Below are 16,443 nucleotides of genomic sequence, written 5' to 3'. Positions count from 1 at the left end.
AACATAACGCTTTACCAACTCAGCTACTTCGGCTTGAATACATTCGTTTTTGAATCGGTATATGATGAAATAATCTAAGCATCGTCATAACAAACATGACGACAACTAACTTCATGACGACATACAGCTCAATCCTTATAATGACGTCAGTCGATAGACAGACAAACAACTTATTTTTTATATATAGATGTTTTATCCCTTCAATTACTTCATTCTCCTTTTTATCAGTCTGTAAAGCTAAATAAAGAAAGCTCAAGCTAATTTTCTATCCTACTTGCGCACAAGTAATTATAATATTATTGATCAAATATTTTTTATTTTTCTTAGATAATTTCTTAAACCACATTGGCCAGCCATAATATAAAGAAAGAAAACGCTCGAAAACGGGGTTTTTCTGGCCATGCGAGAATACTGAAAAAACACACAAAGTGAATATTACGAAAGGACAACCGATTCTCTACTTCAGTGCGAATAAAATAATATATACAAGGAAAATACCGAAGAAAAAAAAACAAGAACACAAACGCGGGAGGTCAATGTGAAAAAAAAACAGTAAAAAAAACAATAAATTAGAAGATAAATAAAATTCAATAAAAGCCAAAAATTATAAGAATTAAAGCGAAATACCTAACAACGACAAAGCAAGTCATTCGCCAATACCCGCGATTTGAACAAAATACAAAAAATAGAACTGCCATCGACGGATAATAGTGAGCAACATCCGTTGAATACTAGCGAACAGCGCTAGTACCCGCCCATGGCGGTTCTAATTTTTGGATTTTGTGTAAAATGAACTTGAATGCCTGGCTAGAGCATTACTCGTAACCTCAGGGTTGCGGGATCGAGCCTGTCAGTAGCTTTTTTTCCGTCGGTTAAAAAAATAAACATCGAGAGTATACTCCTTTATGGAATAAAAGTTGTAGTTGTTTAGCAATAATCAATTTTAGACTATTTAACGCAAACAGATAAAAATTAGATTAAAGGGGAGGAAGGATCTTTCATCTACCTAAATGAGTGTTTCCAAAGTTAGTCTTAGTAAGTCAACTCAGTGTTGTATCCCAGCTGGGGGTTTGAGTTGAAATTTTCAGACACATTTTTTCTTTGTGGGGGGACGAGGGCAAAGCAATTTAGAATGTTATATTGAAGAGACGAAACAATTTTTTTCCAATCCTCGCCAAGAAGTATGCGCCACGTCCTTTTCTTTTTTTCTTTTTTTTCATTTTATTTGACAGGCTTTGCTCCTAACAGTATGTATTTTCAGAAGAGATTTAAATAGATGTAAAAACTGCCGAAAAGAAATAAGGGTCAGCCTGACTCTTTTTCTTCTGCTCGAAAAAAAGGTAAAGAACGTTTTTTTAGGCAAAACAGTTCTCTTTTGCTGTGTGTAAGACAATTTTCTTGTGTTTCAGGATCGCACAGATAGTAAATCTAATTAATCCAACGCTTGCTTGTACTACTTTATTGGGTTCTGGGTTGTTTTTTTTTTTTTTTTTTTGATAGATTTCAAAAAGAAAAGACTTTTCTTTTTGGCCACTTATATTAATAGACCATCGTCTCAATTGTTGAAATTCTTTGGTGTCAACAACGAAAAAGGTAAGTTTTGAACGAAATTAAAAAACTTGCTAACTATTATTCTATCTTATATCCTATTCCCCCCTCTATAACAATTCCTCCCGTACCTCATTGTGTGCTTCTTGGAAGTTATTAGATCCTTATTTATTTAAATTGCTTGCTGTTATTCGTATATGCGTTTACTTTTTAGGATAGTCTTTGTAACTTGTTTTATCCTGTCTTTGCTCAAATCCTTGTATTACTTTGGTTTTACCCTTTTAATTCGAGCAAAATTATGTCAAAAAATTATTTGACATAATTTTTACATAAATTTATAATATATATTACATAATTTGACATAGTTTTTTTTTATCTTGTGTTTAAAATAAACAATGTTATTAATGAAACTTGTTCTAAAGTCTGAGCTCATCTTTTTCTTTGCGCTTTTTTTTTCTTCTTTAGTTAACATTTTGCCCTCTCGTTTTCAGGAAGAAGCTATAACGACATCAATCAGTATCCAATTTTTCCGTGGGTGTTAACTAATTATGAAGCCACTGAATTAGACTTAAGTCTTGCTAGCAACTACAGAGATCTCTCGAAACCAGTTGGAGCATTAAATCCAGCTAGGAAACAGTATTTTGAGGAGAGGTATTCCACTTGGGAGCATGACTCTATACCTCCGTTTCATTATGGGACGCATTATTCAACAGGAGCATTTACACTAAACTGGATGCTCAGAGTGGAGCCGTTTACTACAATGTATTTGTCTATGCAGAATGGTAAATTTGATTATCCGAATCGGTTATTTATGTCAATGCAAACAGCCTGGAAGAATTGTCAAAGGGACACTTCAGATGTCAAGGTAAGCTTCTCCCCACTCTTAAGGCAGGTTATTCGAATGCTTCATTTTCGAATGAATAATAAAAGTTCAATTATTTTTTTAAGTATTTCAGGTATGGAAATGTTAACTTATTATGGAAATGTTAACTTTTTATGCCATTTGTTCTGCTAAATTTTATTAGAAATGGTTTTTTTTTGGTTTTTGATCTAATATTTTTCAATTTCTTTTTTAACCTTTGTTTTATTGCTACATCATTTAATTATTGCGTTTTACGTTTGCTTTGAAATTTTTTTTAGAATATTTACAAGATGAGAAATTCTAACCATAACTAGATGAGGAAAGAGCTGAAGCAACTTGGTCATAAGAATATATAACACAAGTTGCAAATAATGGTGAAACTGTTGCTGTTAGTCTGAGGCATAGCGTGGATTTTATTTTGGGAGGAGTCCAAACCACTTCCCGTTTATAGGGGAGAAGAGGGGGGGGCAAATGTGGAAAAAATAGTCGTCATTTAACGGTCTTGATAAGGAACTTTTCTCTTTTTGGGATGGAGAAGGGCTCAGCCGACCAAGTATTTACTACTAAATTTTTTGCACAACTAGGTCCACTTATATTTATGTCTTTGTTTGGTTTGTAACAAAAATTACATAAATGTTAATGATTATTGCATATGTGTTACTTATCTATTTCATTAACTAATTAATTGTGGTATTTAATAGTGCAAGTATTATTAAAGGGTACATATAAGTGTAAAATATGTAATAAAATAGTATAAGTACTTAAAATAAATACTTATTTATTTTAATCCTTATCACTAATTGTGGCCCGTTCCTAGCTTTAAACTGGGACAGGTCCAGATTGACTGTTAATGAAGTATAGTCCAAATTATTATATAAACACAGCATATTAATATTAATACATATTTATCACAGTAATAATCTTCTCTGCAGTAGGCTTTGGAAACCACGGTCTAAGTGATGTAAATTATTATTTAAATATAGCATATATTATTAATACATATTTATCACAGTAGTAATATTCTCCGTAATAGACTTTGGAGATCACGGTCTGAGGGCTGGTGCTAGTAAGCTAGGCGAGGCACCGTTCTTTAAATTTTGTGTGCCTTTTTTGTGTTATTGTTTTGTTTTTTGTTCGAAGTTTCTTCGAAATCTCGCTCCAAGCTTACAAATGGCTCCAAGCATGATCAAGAGATATTCACTTACGTTGCCAAAGAAACTAAGTGATTTCGTATTATGAAATTTACAAAGTATCATTAATAGACCTTTAGATAAAAAAATATCCAGCATTATGGAAAACAACGTCAGATCCCTTTGGGTGTTCCTGACTGACCAGTGGTGTCAATTGAAGGGGGTATTTCTTCCACCCTCAACCAAGACTGGCTTGTCCCCCCCCCCCTAGATTCTGAATGTTACTTTTCATGGTGAAGTTAGAAAAACAACAAAATTAGCCCCCCCTTACATTTCTTTGAAGTGATGCCACTGTGAGTAATATAATTGATGTATAACTTTTCTTTTATCAGGTCAGTTATTATTTATTTTCCTCTTCATGTTGTAAAATATCATGATATTGTCTCTTTTTTCCTTTCTTTAACGTTGACGGTAATAGGTGAACTTGTTGACATAATCTAATAATGGCAAGGAATGATCGACATTTTTTAAGGAATTTTAGCTCAGCTAATATTTATTTCCCTTTTTGTGTTATAGGAATTGATACCTGAGCTTTTCTATATGCCTGAAATGTTTGTGAACTCTAACCGTTTCAACTTGGGTAAGGACGAAAGTGGAACACCTGTCAGTGATGTCCGTTTGCCACCTTGGGCTCATTCACCGGAGGAATTTGTCCGAATTCATAGAATGGCCTTAGAATCGGATATAGTCTCTTGTCAACTACATCAGTGGATAGACCTAGTATTCGGGTACAAACAGCGAGGTAATTCATTATCATAGTCTGGGTTTTATTTAGGCCCTAAACCGTTTGATACATGGGGCCCGTTGTCTGTTTAGATAGTATACGGAGGGCCGGGTCTAGGGAGGCTAGAGGGAGCATGTGCCCCCAGTGTTACGCCCGAGGACGGCAAAAAAAGCCCAATATTTTGGGGCAAAGATTGTAATATTTACTGTATTGATGGCGCGGCAGGGGCGGCAAAGTCTTCATTTGTCACCCCTGAGAAAAAACCCAACTCCGGTTCTGAGCATATGTAAGTGCAAAAAATAAAAATTTTATAAATATTAGTTTCGGATACCTAGTAGGTTAAACTGAAATATAGCAATATCGTTGATAATTATAATGATAATGAGGCAATGAATTATTTAAGAATAATGAACAAGATAATGAATAATACAAGATAATGAATAGATTAGAAATAAAAACTATATAAAATAGATAGTAGATAAAGTCATTTTTATTATATTTGAATCATTTTCATTCACAACAAACTCAAAATGCAAGCCCTAGTAAAAAAAAACTACTCAAGTTCTATAAAAAGGCACACTCTACAAAGGCCCATTACGTAATGTAGAGACGTAGTTAAATAAAGATTAAAGAATTGTATTAAACTGAAACATTTTCATCCTTGCTTTGCCAGAGTTTATCTTCAGTCACTTTTGTTTTAAATTTATTTTTTACCTTGGTATTTGCCACCTAGTACTTGGGTACAATTAGCGGCATAATTGTTGATTCCCTCTCTCTCCCTCTCTCTCTCGCTCCCTTTCTCTCTCTCTCTCTCTCTCTCTCTCTCTCTCTCTCTCTCTCTCTCTCTCTCTCTCTCTCTCTCTCTCTCTCTCTCTCTCTCTCTCTCTCTCTCTTTCTCTTTCTCTTTCTCTTTCTCTTTCTCTTTCTCCCACCACCTCCCTCCTTCCACTCCAAAATAATCTAGGCTTTGAGTTTTTTTTCATTTCATTTACTTCGAGTGTTTTTTTTCTTTTTCTTCATGTTTACGTTTTATACTTTATATTTTTCGTTTTTCCTTTAGGTCCTGAAATTACTTTTTTCCCTTAGGTCCTGAGGCCGTAAGAGCTACCAATGTGTTTTACCATTTGACTTATGAAGGATCGGTCGATTTGGACTCAGTAGTAGACCCTGTCCTCAGAGAAGGAATTGAGAATCAAATTCGCAATTTTGGCCAAACTCCGTCTCAACTTTTGTTAGAACCACATCCACCAAGAAGCTCTGCCATGCATGTTGTAAGTTTTCCTACTTCTTTGATTATATTTTTATCGCTTTGCTTTTCCTTATTTTTACATCATTGCTCATTTCCTTTTTATTTTTTTATGTCTGTTATTTTTGTTTACTTTTCGTTTTTATTTTTCCTGTTTACTTTTGCTCTTGTTTCATTTTAGCATGTGTAACCTATAATTGGCTCCTTCATAACAAAAAAAATAATTCTCTTCAATTATATATGTAAAAAAAAGAGAAGATTTGGCGGTTTGTCCGCCTTTTTTTTGAATGTTTAGGAATTCCGTTAAATATGTACAAAAAGGCTCCAGTCGAAAACATTCAAGGATACCTTTAAAAAATATATTTTTGCATTCCTGTGAAACCGAAAGTAGTATGAATCAAATTTTATATGCATAAAGAATGTCCTTAGAACCGTCTTTAACAGAAATAGCGTGGATAAACACACATGTTACATATCTGTTGTTTTCTACAGTATTATTTCATTATAATGACCTCAATAATAAAAAACATCTCTCAGATGTTTGCAAAACTACTTTTCATTTTTTTACTAAATGAATTTCTAGAATCAACGTGTGTGGCGTAACCCAGTTTCGCCATAAAGCTGATTTGAAACAATAGATTGTTCTTGGAAGGTTGAAACTGTTATTTTTAGGAATAATGTAAATTATAGAAATGTGGGTTTTTACATTTGGATGCCCGAATGTCTTTCATAAGTTTCTTTTTTTCATTATATTTTATTTCTTTTTTATGTCTCTCATAAGTTTCTTTTTTTATTATATTTATTTCTTTTTTGTTTCTCTCATAAGTTTCATTTTCATTATATGATGTTTTTTTTATTTATTTTTTTATATCCAAATAGCGGGCATTTGCATTCGCTCCAACCCCAGAGAGGACACCCTCTCTTTCTTTGCTTATCATTTTTTTTCTTCTTTTTTTTAGAGTCCAATGATGTTCTCAGCACAGCCTGAAGATCTTTGTATGACTATGAAGTTTTTGACAAACTCACCGATTATTCATATTGCTGCCAACACCTATCCCCAGCTCCCTCTGCCCAGTGTTCTTACAATTACGTCTAACTTCCAATTTGCTGTCAATAGATGGAACCCCGGAAATTCTGGTAACTTGAAATTTCTCATTTTGTTTTGTTCATGAAAATCTAAGCAAAATTTGAAAAAAGGCCAATAGTGACAAGAAGAAAGGCTATCGTTTGTGCAATCCTCGTGGTTATATTTTTCAAAAACTGGACATATTAAATAACTTGTGTTTGTGCAACTTTAAAGTTAAATTCAATGTGAAAAGCTGGATAAACACTTGGAAAACTATAGGTTCTATCACTATATTGGCTCTTTGAATATCTACCTTCGTTCTACTGCCCTAGCAATGATGCATGGACATATAATAGATATACATATCTGTTAACAAATGAACTGACCTCCTTTTTATACAATCCTAATAAGGGGGGAATTAATGCCGGGTTTGCTTCTCACTCAATTGGACTATCTGTCTTGGCTTTTTCCACAAATAGCCATGACTGATGCCCAAAGCTATTCCATTTTAATTCAAAAAGCTATAGATTATAATCTGATATACTATTGTCTTGAAAAAAATGTTTGCTCCCTAACAGGCATGAATAATATTTGTTAATTCAAGTGGTTCATAAAGAGGCACTGCATAATTTGTAAGTTCGTTAAAAAATATCAGGGAATTGTAGCTATATGCTGCAAGAAGCTCTCATTTGAATTATAATTTGACAAATGTAATCTGAAATAGTATTGAATTGAAAAAAAAATGCCTGCTGTCTAACAGGCTGAATAATAATTGCTAATTCACGTAGTTTATGCAGAGGCATTGTATAGTCCTAATTTCCTAAATAAGTACCAGGAAAAGCGTGACTATATTGCGCCAGAAGCTCTCTTCTGAATTAACCTGTTTTGGTATGTCTTTTATTGCATCATTTGTATAGCTTTTTATTCTAGTATCTCATATAGTCTATCAGTACATTGTACTATTCTTCCTCTTTAGTACCAAAGATACATTGGGTTCTGTTCATACACTTCTAATGTTTTTTCTTCTTTTTCACAATCAAAGGGCTTCTTAAAAATACTATCACTCGTGTGGAAAGACGTTAGTTTATTTCTACTGGGAATATAGCAAAACAAATTGAGGGGGGAGGTATCTCAGGGATAAGAAACATAACGAATTCCTTTAATATCTCAAGAGTTTAACGAAGCATTGATATCAGTTAGGTGAAACTACCTCTTTGGTGTTTTTTAGCCAGCATAGATTTTTATTTACTGGAGATAAAGATGTGGATAGCTTCAGTTACCGGATATCACATCTAATTTGTAGTCTTGTTGGTTTGTTTTTCAATGAAGTAAAATTTCTATTTTCTTAGTGCTTAATATTGTTCTTTTTTCGGGGGGGGGAGTGGGGTGTTAGATACATAGAAAAAAATATCCACCAAAAAATGGAGGATGTTAGCATTAAATAATTTTCTGTTTAACTGGCAGCATTATTTTAGTCAACAAAAGCAAATTTCGAAGTAACTAACTATAAAAAAAGAGCTTGTGCTCAAATAAAAAAGTTACCTAGATTTTTTTTTCTGCATATTAATTGTAATTTCCTTGAAACTTACTTTTTGCTTATTGAAAATGACCCTGTAGTAGCAAAGAGGATCGATGCCCTGCTTGGCAATACGGGCCCAGGGGTTGATTTTCAACGTAGCAAGGCTGGGCGAAGGGCATGCAACTTGTCCCTGTAAAAAAAAGTCCCATCTACTAAACTGTGGTTTCGACACCCTATGCGCCAACAATTGTTGCTTCAATGAGTACTGGAGCAACTCTATTATCGTCGCTTTAGTTTTGTCTTTTCCTTCTACTGGTCGTAGTCCACTTTGTTTTCTCCATCGTGAGATTTCTCTCTCTCTTTGTTTTTGTCATGACTGGTCAGTTACACTTTAGATCTTTCAGGAGTCTATATTATATCAGAGTAGCTTATTGCTCGTGGCCCCTTGCTTAAGCCGAGCAGATATCAATTATTTAGACACTAGGCACGTTTAGTCTTGCAGTGTCTGCAATTTTATAGAAATTCTTTTATAGAAACTTTTGAGCATTCTCTTATAGACTAATCAGTTTTTCTCATGCCAATTAGGAGGATAGCTTGAGTACTATTTATTTATACTTTTTATGGTGCACAGATGAAATAAGAGACTTATGTTGTTTCACTAGATAGTTAAAAGACAATAGTCCAAGATTTTCTTACTTCTTTTTATATTGGAGAAAAAAATCTGTGCTAAAAAATATAGCTAAAAACTTGTGGCCAAAAAAGCAAAACCTAAAGATAAATGAAGCAAAAGGTTAAAAGGATGGAAACTTTCTTCTTAGGGCTTCTAATTTTTGAAATTGCAATCTCTGGAAACGACCACTATCGAAAGATCAATCTTGACAAGGGTACAAAACTTGCTAAACAATCACAAACTTACCTTAGTGTTCCCAAATGTGACTAATAGTTCTGGATGATCTTCATCCTTTTTTTATCCCTAACGGAAAAGGAGCTAGGGCTTGAATAAATAAAAGCTAACGAGATGGACAAGGATTAAAATCAAATCAAATGTTATGAAGGTATTATCAGTACCAATCATTTTTTGTATTGTTATTATAATTTTTATAGAGAATTTGAAGCTTTGGGACCGTGACGACAGTGGAATAAGAGGAAAGCTCTTGTTTCTTGTAGATGTGTATTGTAGATTGTAGATGTGTAGACGTGTCGTCATTTTTTCCAGTTTTCTGTAGTTTTACTCGAACTTCTCTTTTTCCATTCTTTTTTTTTTCACTGAAACTGATTTTGCTATATAAGCTTAATTATGTTGTTCTAAAACTCTGAGATTCTGATTTCTTCCGTAAGTTTGTCTTAATAATGTAATTTTTCTTCAAAAGTAGTTAAAAATAGTGCTTTTGCACTATGTGAAAAAAATTCAAATAAACCTTCCAATAGCTCAGTCTCCGTGTCTTAAAACTACCAATACAAGACCGAAACTAGTACTTTATAAATAACTAGCTGTTGGGGTGGCGCTTCGCGCCACCCCAACACCTAGTTGGTGGGGGCGCTTCGCACCCCCCCAAGCCCCCCCACGCGCGTAAGTCGTTACGCGCCATATTAGTTACGCGCCATTGTAGTTGTGTCCCTGTGTCCCACCTGTGAATATAGATAGATATATATATGTTTTTAACTACGTAAAACTTGCTAATATACAACATTCTTCGATGTCCCATTGTCTGTGCATATAAATAGATTGTCAGGTTTACCGACTCTTGAACATGCAACATAAAATTGTCCATGGGAAAAACAATCCGTATTCAGATCTATATCTCGCATACGCCATGAACTGGAATAATTTTGGATTCGTTCGGAATACTTAAATTTAGTTTATACCAGTGATTAGAGCATGAAAATTTGGTTAAGAATATTTTCCCTTTATCTCCATTAGCCTCATCCTTCAGAGCAACCACAGCTGACAAATTTTTTCCGTTTTTTTTCGCTCTCCTGGGAAGTTACATAATTGGCGTAAGTCGCGCTTAATTATCACAGCTGAGCCAGTATCGTAAGCATATGTAAGCATATGTCCGACTTTTAGAGAGAGGGAGGGGGAGGCAGAAAATACACAAAGAAACTGTATTTGTGTCCTAAAAATTTATCTGCAAACTGTTATAAAAATGTTATTGGGACAAAACAAATTTTGTAATACACTCTTATTCTTAAATTTGCTTGCTCAATTGAGTGATGCCATAGACTGGGAAAGCATTAGAATACCAGGGGCCTCACCTGTTGCCAGCCTCTTTTTCTCTTTTAGAGTTTTGAAGGAATCATTAATTCTCCAGCCCGCTCCTCCCTCACTGAAGCATCTTCTCCTGGAGCATATTGTGGTCGTCGCTTGTATTTGAAAATATTGATGAAATTTTGTAAGGGGTATTTTAAGTCTCAGTTTTCAAGCTTCGTCTAATGGAGTAAATCGAGACAATTTTGAAAATTTTATTAAAAAGAAATATCGATCTTTTTTAATCTACGGAGCAGTTGTGTATATTTTGTAAAATTCCTCACAGAGCGTCTAATTCTCTCTATTTACCTTAGTTGCATATTATTTCGTTCGTAATTTTTTTTTTTTTTATTTATGTTTGCATATGAGTGGGAAAAAAGTCGTAAATTTATATTTTTCCTTCGCCCAAAAAGTTCATTATATATTGATAGATAGATAGATTTATTCACACGAAAGCCCAATTGGGCAATGGTGACATACACAAAACAAGCGAAAAAATACAGCAACCAAACATAGACTGAAAAGACACTAAAACTAATTATTTAAGAAAATTATCACGATACCTCATATCCACCTGGACAAGTCTCTCTTCCCCCGACCTCCCTACCAAATATTTCCAAGCACAACTCCCTATATTCACCTAAAAAATGGTGCAAAGACTCATCCATCTCTCCACACATAGGGCAACTATAAGTACCATGCCTCAATATGTTTCTCCCTAAATATTTCCTAGGTTCTCCAAGAGGCATAAAACTCCCTCTTACATACATTACCCATTCAAGTCTACTTGAGCCAATCCCATTTTTAGGTAACATTCTTCGCCCCAGTTCTCCTTGACCTCCGCATTTAGTCCAAGGGACGGCGATGTGGCCTTCTCAGCTTGCCAGACTTGAACTTCCTGAGACTCTAGCCTAGTAGCAACTAGCCTAGATACAGTCCCTACCATCCCTCATATCCCCTTTCCCTCATTCCAGCAATTACCTAGACCTGCATGGTCTAATATATTCTTCACCTGATTTAGCCATGAATTCGTACTCCTATCTTGAATCATCATTAAAAATACTTGTTTAACTAGACTATCATCTTCTATCGATGACACCCTTTCTCAATATTTAACCATACTAATTAACCTACTCTGTCTCATAAACTTTATTCCTATATCCCCTCTCAGCACTAACCCATTAAACTTATTATCAAGGCCTAACATACGCTTAAAAAACCTCAACTGCATTCTTTCTAAATTCAACCCCTTATTAAACCTCCTAAAGCTCCGCCCCATAATGCAAAGCCGATGTAACTCTAGCAATGCAAATATACTTTAGCAGTCCTACATCCCTAATTTCCTTAACACTACTTTTACATAATATTCCTAGCAGTCTATTTCCCTTACTTTCTACCATCTTAAGATGTTTCTTCCATTTCCCGTCTGACAATAGCCTACAACCTAAGTACTGAAATTCATCTACATGGTCTAGTGTCCCACTTTCATATTTGAACTGACACTGCGAATCTATCTGTTCTCTGCTTTTCCTAAAAACCGTAGCCACCGACTTCTTTACGTTTAGTACTAGTTTCTTATTCCTAAAATAAGAAGATGCTAGATCTAGCAGTTGTTGCAAATGTTCTTTACTTTCCGCTACTAATGCTATGTCGTCCGCAAAAGGTAATGTCATAATACTTGCACTTGAAAGCTTAACTATTGAGGCACATCTGCCTGTCAAATATTCTTCAAAATCATTTATATACAATGAAAATAGCCTGGAGAAAATGTACATCCCTGCTTAACACCAAGTCTACTCCTTATAATCTTAGAGAAATCCCTGCCTACCCTTACTACAGTCTTAGCAGTATTATACATAGATGCTATAATCTTACCAAATGCGCTTGGTAGCCCTAGTGCTTACAATGATCCTATCATTAAGCTTCAATGCGCTCCATCAAACGTCCCTTTTGAATCCAAAAATGTGACAAATAGCCTGCCCTCTTTTCTCCTAACTTATTTCCTAATCATCCTAATAAAATCTAAATCTGATCTATAGGACTATAGCCTTTCCTGAACCCAGTCTGCGAATCTGATAAAGTTCTATTTTGGTCTATCCAACTATCTATCCTACGACATAATATCTTAGCAAAAACCTTACTAAGCACATTACTTTGGCTTATACCTCTATAATACCCATTGTTTAATCTATCCCCCTTTTAAATAACGGCACAAGAATAGACATAGCCCAAGACAAGGGCCATTCTGCACTATTCAATATACCAGAAAATGCCCCTGCTATAACAGGCAGCATTGTGTTATAGTATATATAAGTGTATATATTCTATATACTTAGTCTGCACACAAACACCTTGACATACTTGACATGGGTAAGATAATTTCTTGACATGAGTAAGATATTTGAGTAAGGAATAATGTAAGAAAAATGGGTTTTTTAAGGTCAAATGGAAATACTAAAAAAAAAAAGCGGATATCTCAACAGGACAACCCCCTCTGCTTCAGCGCGAAGAAAAAAAAATTAAGGAAAATGCCTAATAAGACAAAAGAAAAACCAAAAAAATGCGAAGAACCATTGTGATAAAAAACATACTAATAAAAACCATTGAAAAAGTGAAATTAAAAGAAGAATATAAGTCAAAATTAGAAGAATTAAAACCCCATCCTAACAACCAAAAGCGAGTCATTCATCAACATCCACGATTTCCACAAAATCCAAAAACCTTTGAATTGCCACGGAAGGATAATAGCAAACGACTGGCCAATGAGAGAAAATTCATTCACTCAAACATACGAACCAGCAATTAAAAAAATTTGAGTGCTATGTCATTTGATTTCTAATTTAATAATTGTATTTTTTGCTCAAACCCTTTGAGATCTGAGTGGTTGGTGGCGCGTGTCATTATGTTAAAAACATGGGTTCTTAACATTTATATGATAGAACTCATTCTAGAAGCTTAATGCTACTACTACTACTAACAACTCACCGCAGCACCAAGCCGCTTGAGGTCAACACAGCTACGCATGCTCCTCCTCTATTCCAATATATTCAAAGTATCCCTCCTTACAACCTCCCAGGAAGTTCCAATTCCCCTTAAGCTAAATAAATGTAGAAAACCTCCTTATGGCTTTGTATTTCAACATGGGCATATGATGTGTTACAATTAAATGCGTTAAAGAATTGTACTTTTGCAGGGCAAGCAGGACAGGGAACTGGATTCCCAGACGCATCCCAGGCCGCCCTGAACAGCTTACCTCTAACAATGGATCCTGTACTAAGTAAGTCACAATCAAAGATATTAGAGGAATACGTGGTCTTGTGCGTTATTAAAGACTCATATGCTATAATATGCTCTTGTCTACTTACTAGCAGTCTAACCTTAAGAATAATAATGCGTTAAAAGGATATGTCACCGTGAATACCATGTACAAATGTTTTCGAGATGACCAACTTAATTAATTCTTCTTGTAGTGAGTTTTACCTTTCGCTTTTTGGTAATCACCTTATTAGCTAGGATGTTCCTAACCTTTAAGCTGTCAAAATGTAAAAACAGTATTTTGACGTTGAAAATAGTCCCAGTTTGTTACCAATTCTGATCATATTGCAAGGAAATGAATATAGTAGCTATTTCCGTTAAATAGAATTTTTGGTTGTTAAAATTTAAACGATTTTGACAACATTTAGATTATTGTTAGTTTCGAAACTTAATATTATGCATATTGAGTTTTTGTTCATTAGTATGGAATATGGACTAGGGCTTAAAAACTGGTTATTTATTTACTAGCTTTTCCTTATCATAAGATGTAATAAGTGATATCACTTTGATGTTCGGTCCCACTTGAATTTCATCGTGTCGTGCAGTGGTACTTGGATGTCAAAAACATTTTTTAATTAGCAGTTTTAGTTATTGTTGATCATATATTTCAAAAAATAAGCAGAAAAACTAGATCCTTTTCAACTAAATAAAACACTCAAAAATTAAGTAAGAAAAAAAGGTTTTAGATGAAAATTCATAGTTTCGAAGTAATATCTAGAAAAATTGTAGATTATATCTAAAAATCCAGAAATTACTAATTTTTCTTTTATTTGCATCTTGAAGAAATTAAAAAATTAAATTGTGGCTTACTCTTTTTTTTGTAAGGAAAAGAGTTTTTCGTTACAGAGGATCAAAACTCGTGGTTTTCTTTTATTTCAACATATTTTGTACAAAATAAAGCATAAAAAAGGTTTTTTTAACATGCTTAATCTTGAACCTCCTATGCATTTAATTTGGATGTCTAAAAAGTTTTTTTTTTTTTTTTATTGAAAAGGAAAAGATGGATCGCCGCCGCTTACTTAATATGAACAATTGAAAAAAATTACAAGGTAAAACAATGAAAAATCAGTGGGCCAGCGGTGTTGCGATTGTACCCTAAATTCAGACGACTTTTTTCATATTTTCCTTAAAAACCAGAAAAAATACCCCCCCCCCCTCCCTTCTTGATGCTCTTTTTTTTATCTTCAGTAAAAAGAATTGAAATTGGAGTCATTGGAGTCAATTTGGACTCATTTCCCAGAAAAATAGAGGGTCGCTGAAAGAAAACAAGACCATAACCATGGGCGTCAAGCGGCGAAGGGGTTTTATAGTTGCATGCCTAAATTCCAAAAATGGAATTTTTCAGTATTTTCTTCAAGAAATAGAAAAAAATCACCCCCTCCCCTCTAGATGCTCATTATTTTTAATCTTCATTGAAAAAGAATTGAAGGAAATCATTGCACCTTCCCCCCTCCCTCTTTTTTTTGCGACCGGGTGCCTCTATTCATAATCTAAATTTTATAGTAGGAACATAAAAAGATATTTTGAAGGGGATAGTTCTAATTTGTATTTAACTAAACTATAAAGAAGCACTGTGTGACATAAAAGTATTGACGCAAATTATTAATAAATAGTGGCTATCCCCTCTTTTTTTAACTTGCTTTGGGCATCCATTTTTAGATGGCGCCATCTTAGCATCAAACCTGTCCCCTGGTTGACAGAGTCTAAAATGCTGTTGCTAAATAGCGGAAGAGAAGGGTCAGAAGTCTCAAGTTAGATTTGAATAAAATATGAAAAAGGAGGTATATATGTAACCATTGATGATTTCTGTGTATGTAATCATGAAATGTCAAAGCATGAAAGGAAGGAATAGTAAACATTAGCACGGATTTAAGGGAATTGTAACCCTCATAATATTCAGCGTGGTTTCGACTAATTTAAAATCTGAAATTGTCTTTTAGGTTCATTGACTTTTATTCTTATCAGTAGGCTTAATTGAGTGTAACCTCAATTTCCATTTTAAGTAATTGTCTATTTTCTTGGTTTCTTCGCGGCTATTTCATGTAGTGTGAGTTTCTTTTAGATTATTGTGTTTTTTAGTCTTTATTCTTTTATTTTCGATTTTCGTTTCCACTTTGCGTCGCTCAGAAGGAGCCGCGAACATCGGTTCGATAAGGCTGCTATTTTCTTCCCCTATTATTGGTCTTATAATGTTTATAGGTTTAATGAAATGAAATGAAGAAATAGGGTGAATGAAGGGAATAGTTTATTGCAGCTTTTTTGCCTTGATGGCTTAATGCTTGACAACTTTATTTCAGTATAAGAAGTAGCTATCTATTTTTGAATGTGAAGCGTAGATAACACTTGAAATCAGTTAGTGTCCCTTTAAAGTTAAGCATTTTGGACATGGTCTTTCTCTGCAGTTAGCTATTCATTTTTTTTTCTCTCCTTTTTCGTATTATATTTATCTGTAAGTGTACTGGGATTGTAAGCCCAAATAAGCTTTGCTTCGGGCCATTTGTTTGTTTTGTTTTGTTTATTTATATTAATTAACCCATCTTTCTCTCTCTCTCTCTCTCTCTAAAAAATTGAACCCACCTATTACGTAAATAATTTTTGACAGATAAAATACAGATTAAGGCTTTTAAAATAATTTATTTAATGATAATGTATTTTAAAAGTAACGCCAGATTTAATTATTTATTATGATTTCCTTGGAAGATTTTTATTGAAAATAATTGCTAGC

At 34.1% G+C, this 16,443-nt stretch overlaps 1 protein-coding gene across 8 annotated transcripts in view; it reads left to right on the top strand.

The window, feature by feature from the left end:
• LOC136025077 (neurobeachin-like) overlaps positions 1-16,443 on the top strand; it is a 271,780-nt gene that overhangs the window by 245,343 nt on the left and 9,994 nt on the right. For all 8 annotated transcript variants that reach the window (XM_065700792.1, XM_065700791.1, XM_065700790.1 and 5 more), the window contains 5 exons: positions 2,040-2,413; positions 4,117-4,342; positions 5,411-5,595; positions 6,530-6,707; positions 13,597-13,680. In XM_065700792.1, coding sequence (XP_065556864.1) covers positions 2,040-2,413; positions 4,117-4,342; positions 5,411-5,595; positions 6,530-6,707; positions 13,597-13,680 — 1,047 coding nt within the window. The remainder of the gene's footprint in view (positions 1-2,039; positions 2,414-4,116; positions 4,343-5,410; positions 5,596-6,529; positions 6,708-13,596; positions 13,681-16,443) is intronic.

This window comes from Artemia franciscana, chromosome 3, assembly GCF_032884065.1.
Source record: "Artemia franciscana chromosome 3, ASM3288406v1, whole genome shotgun sequence".
NCBI lineage: Eukaryota > Metazoa > Arthropoda > Branchiopoda > Anostraca > Artemiidae > Artemia > Artemia franciscana.
The sequence above is the reverse complement of the archived record's forward strand: the minus strand, read 5'-3'. Positions and strand labels throughout refer to the sequence as shown.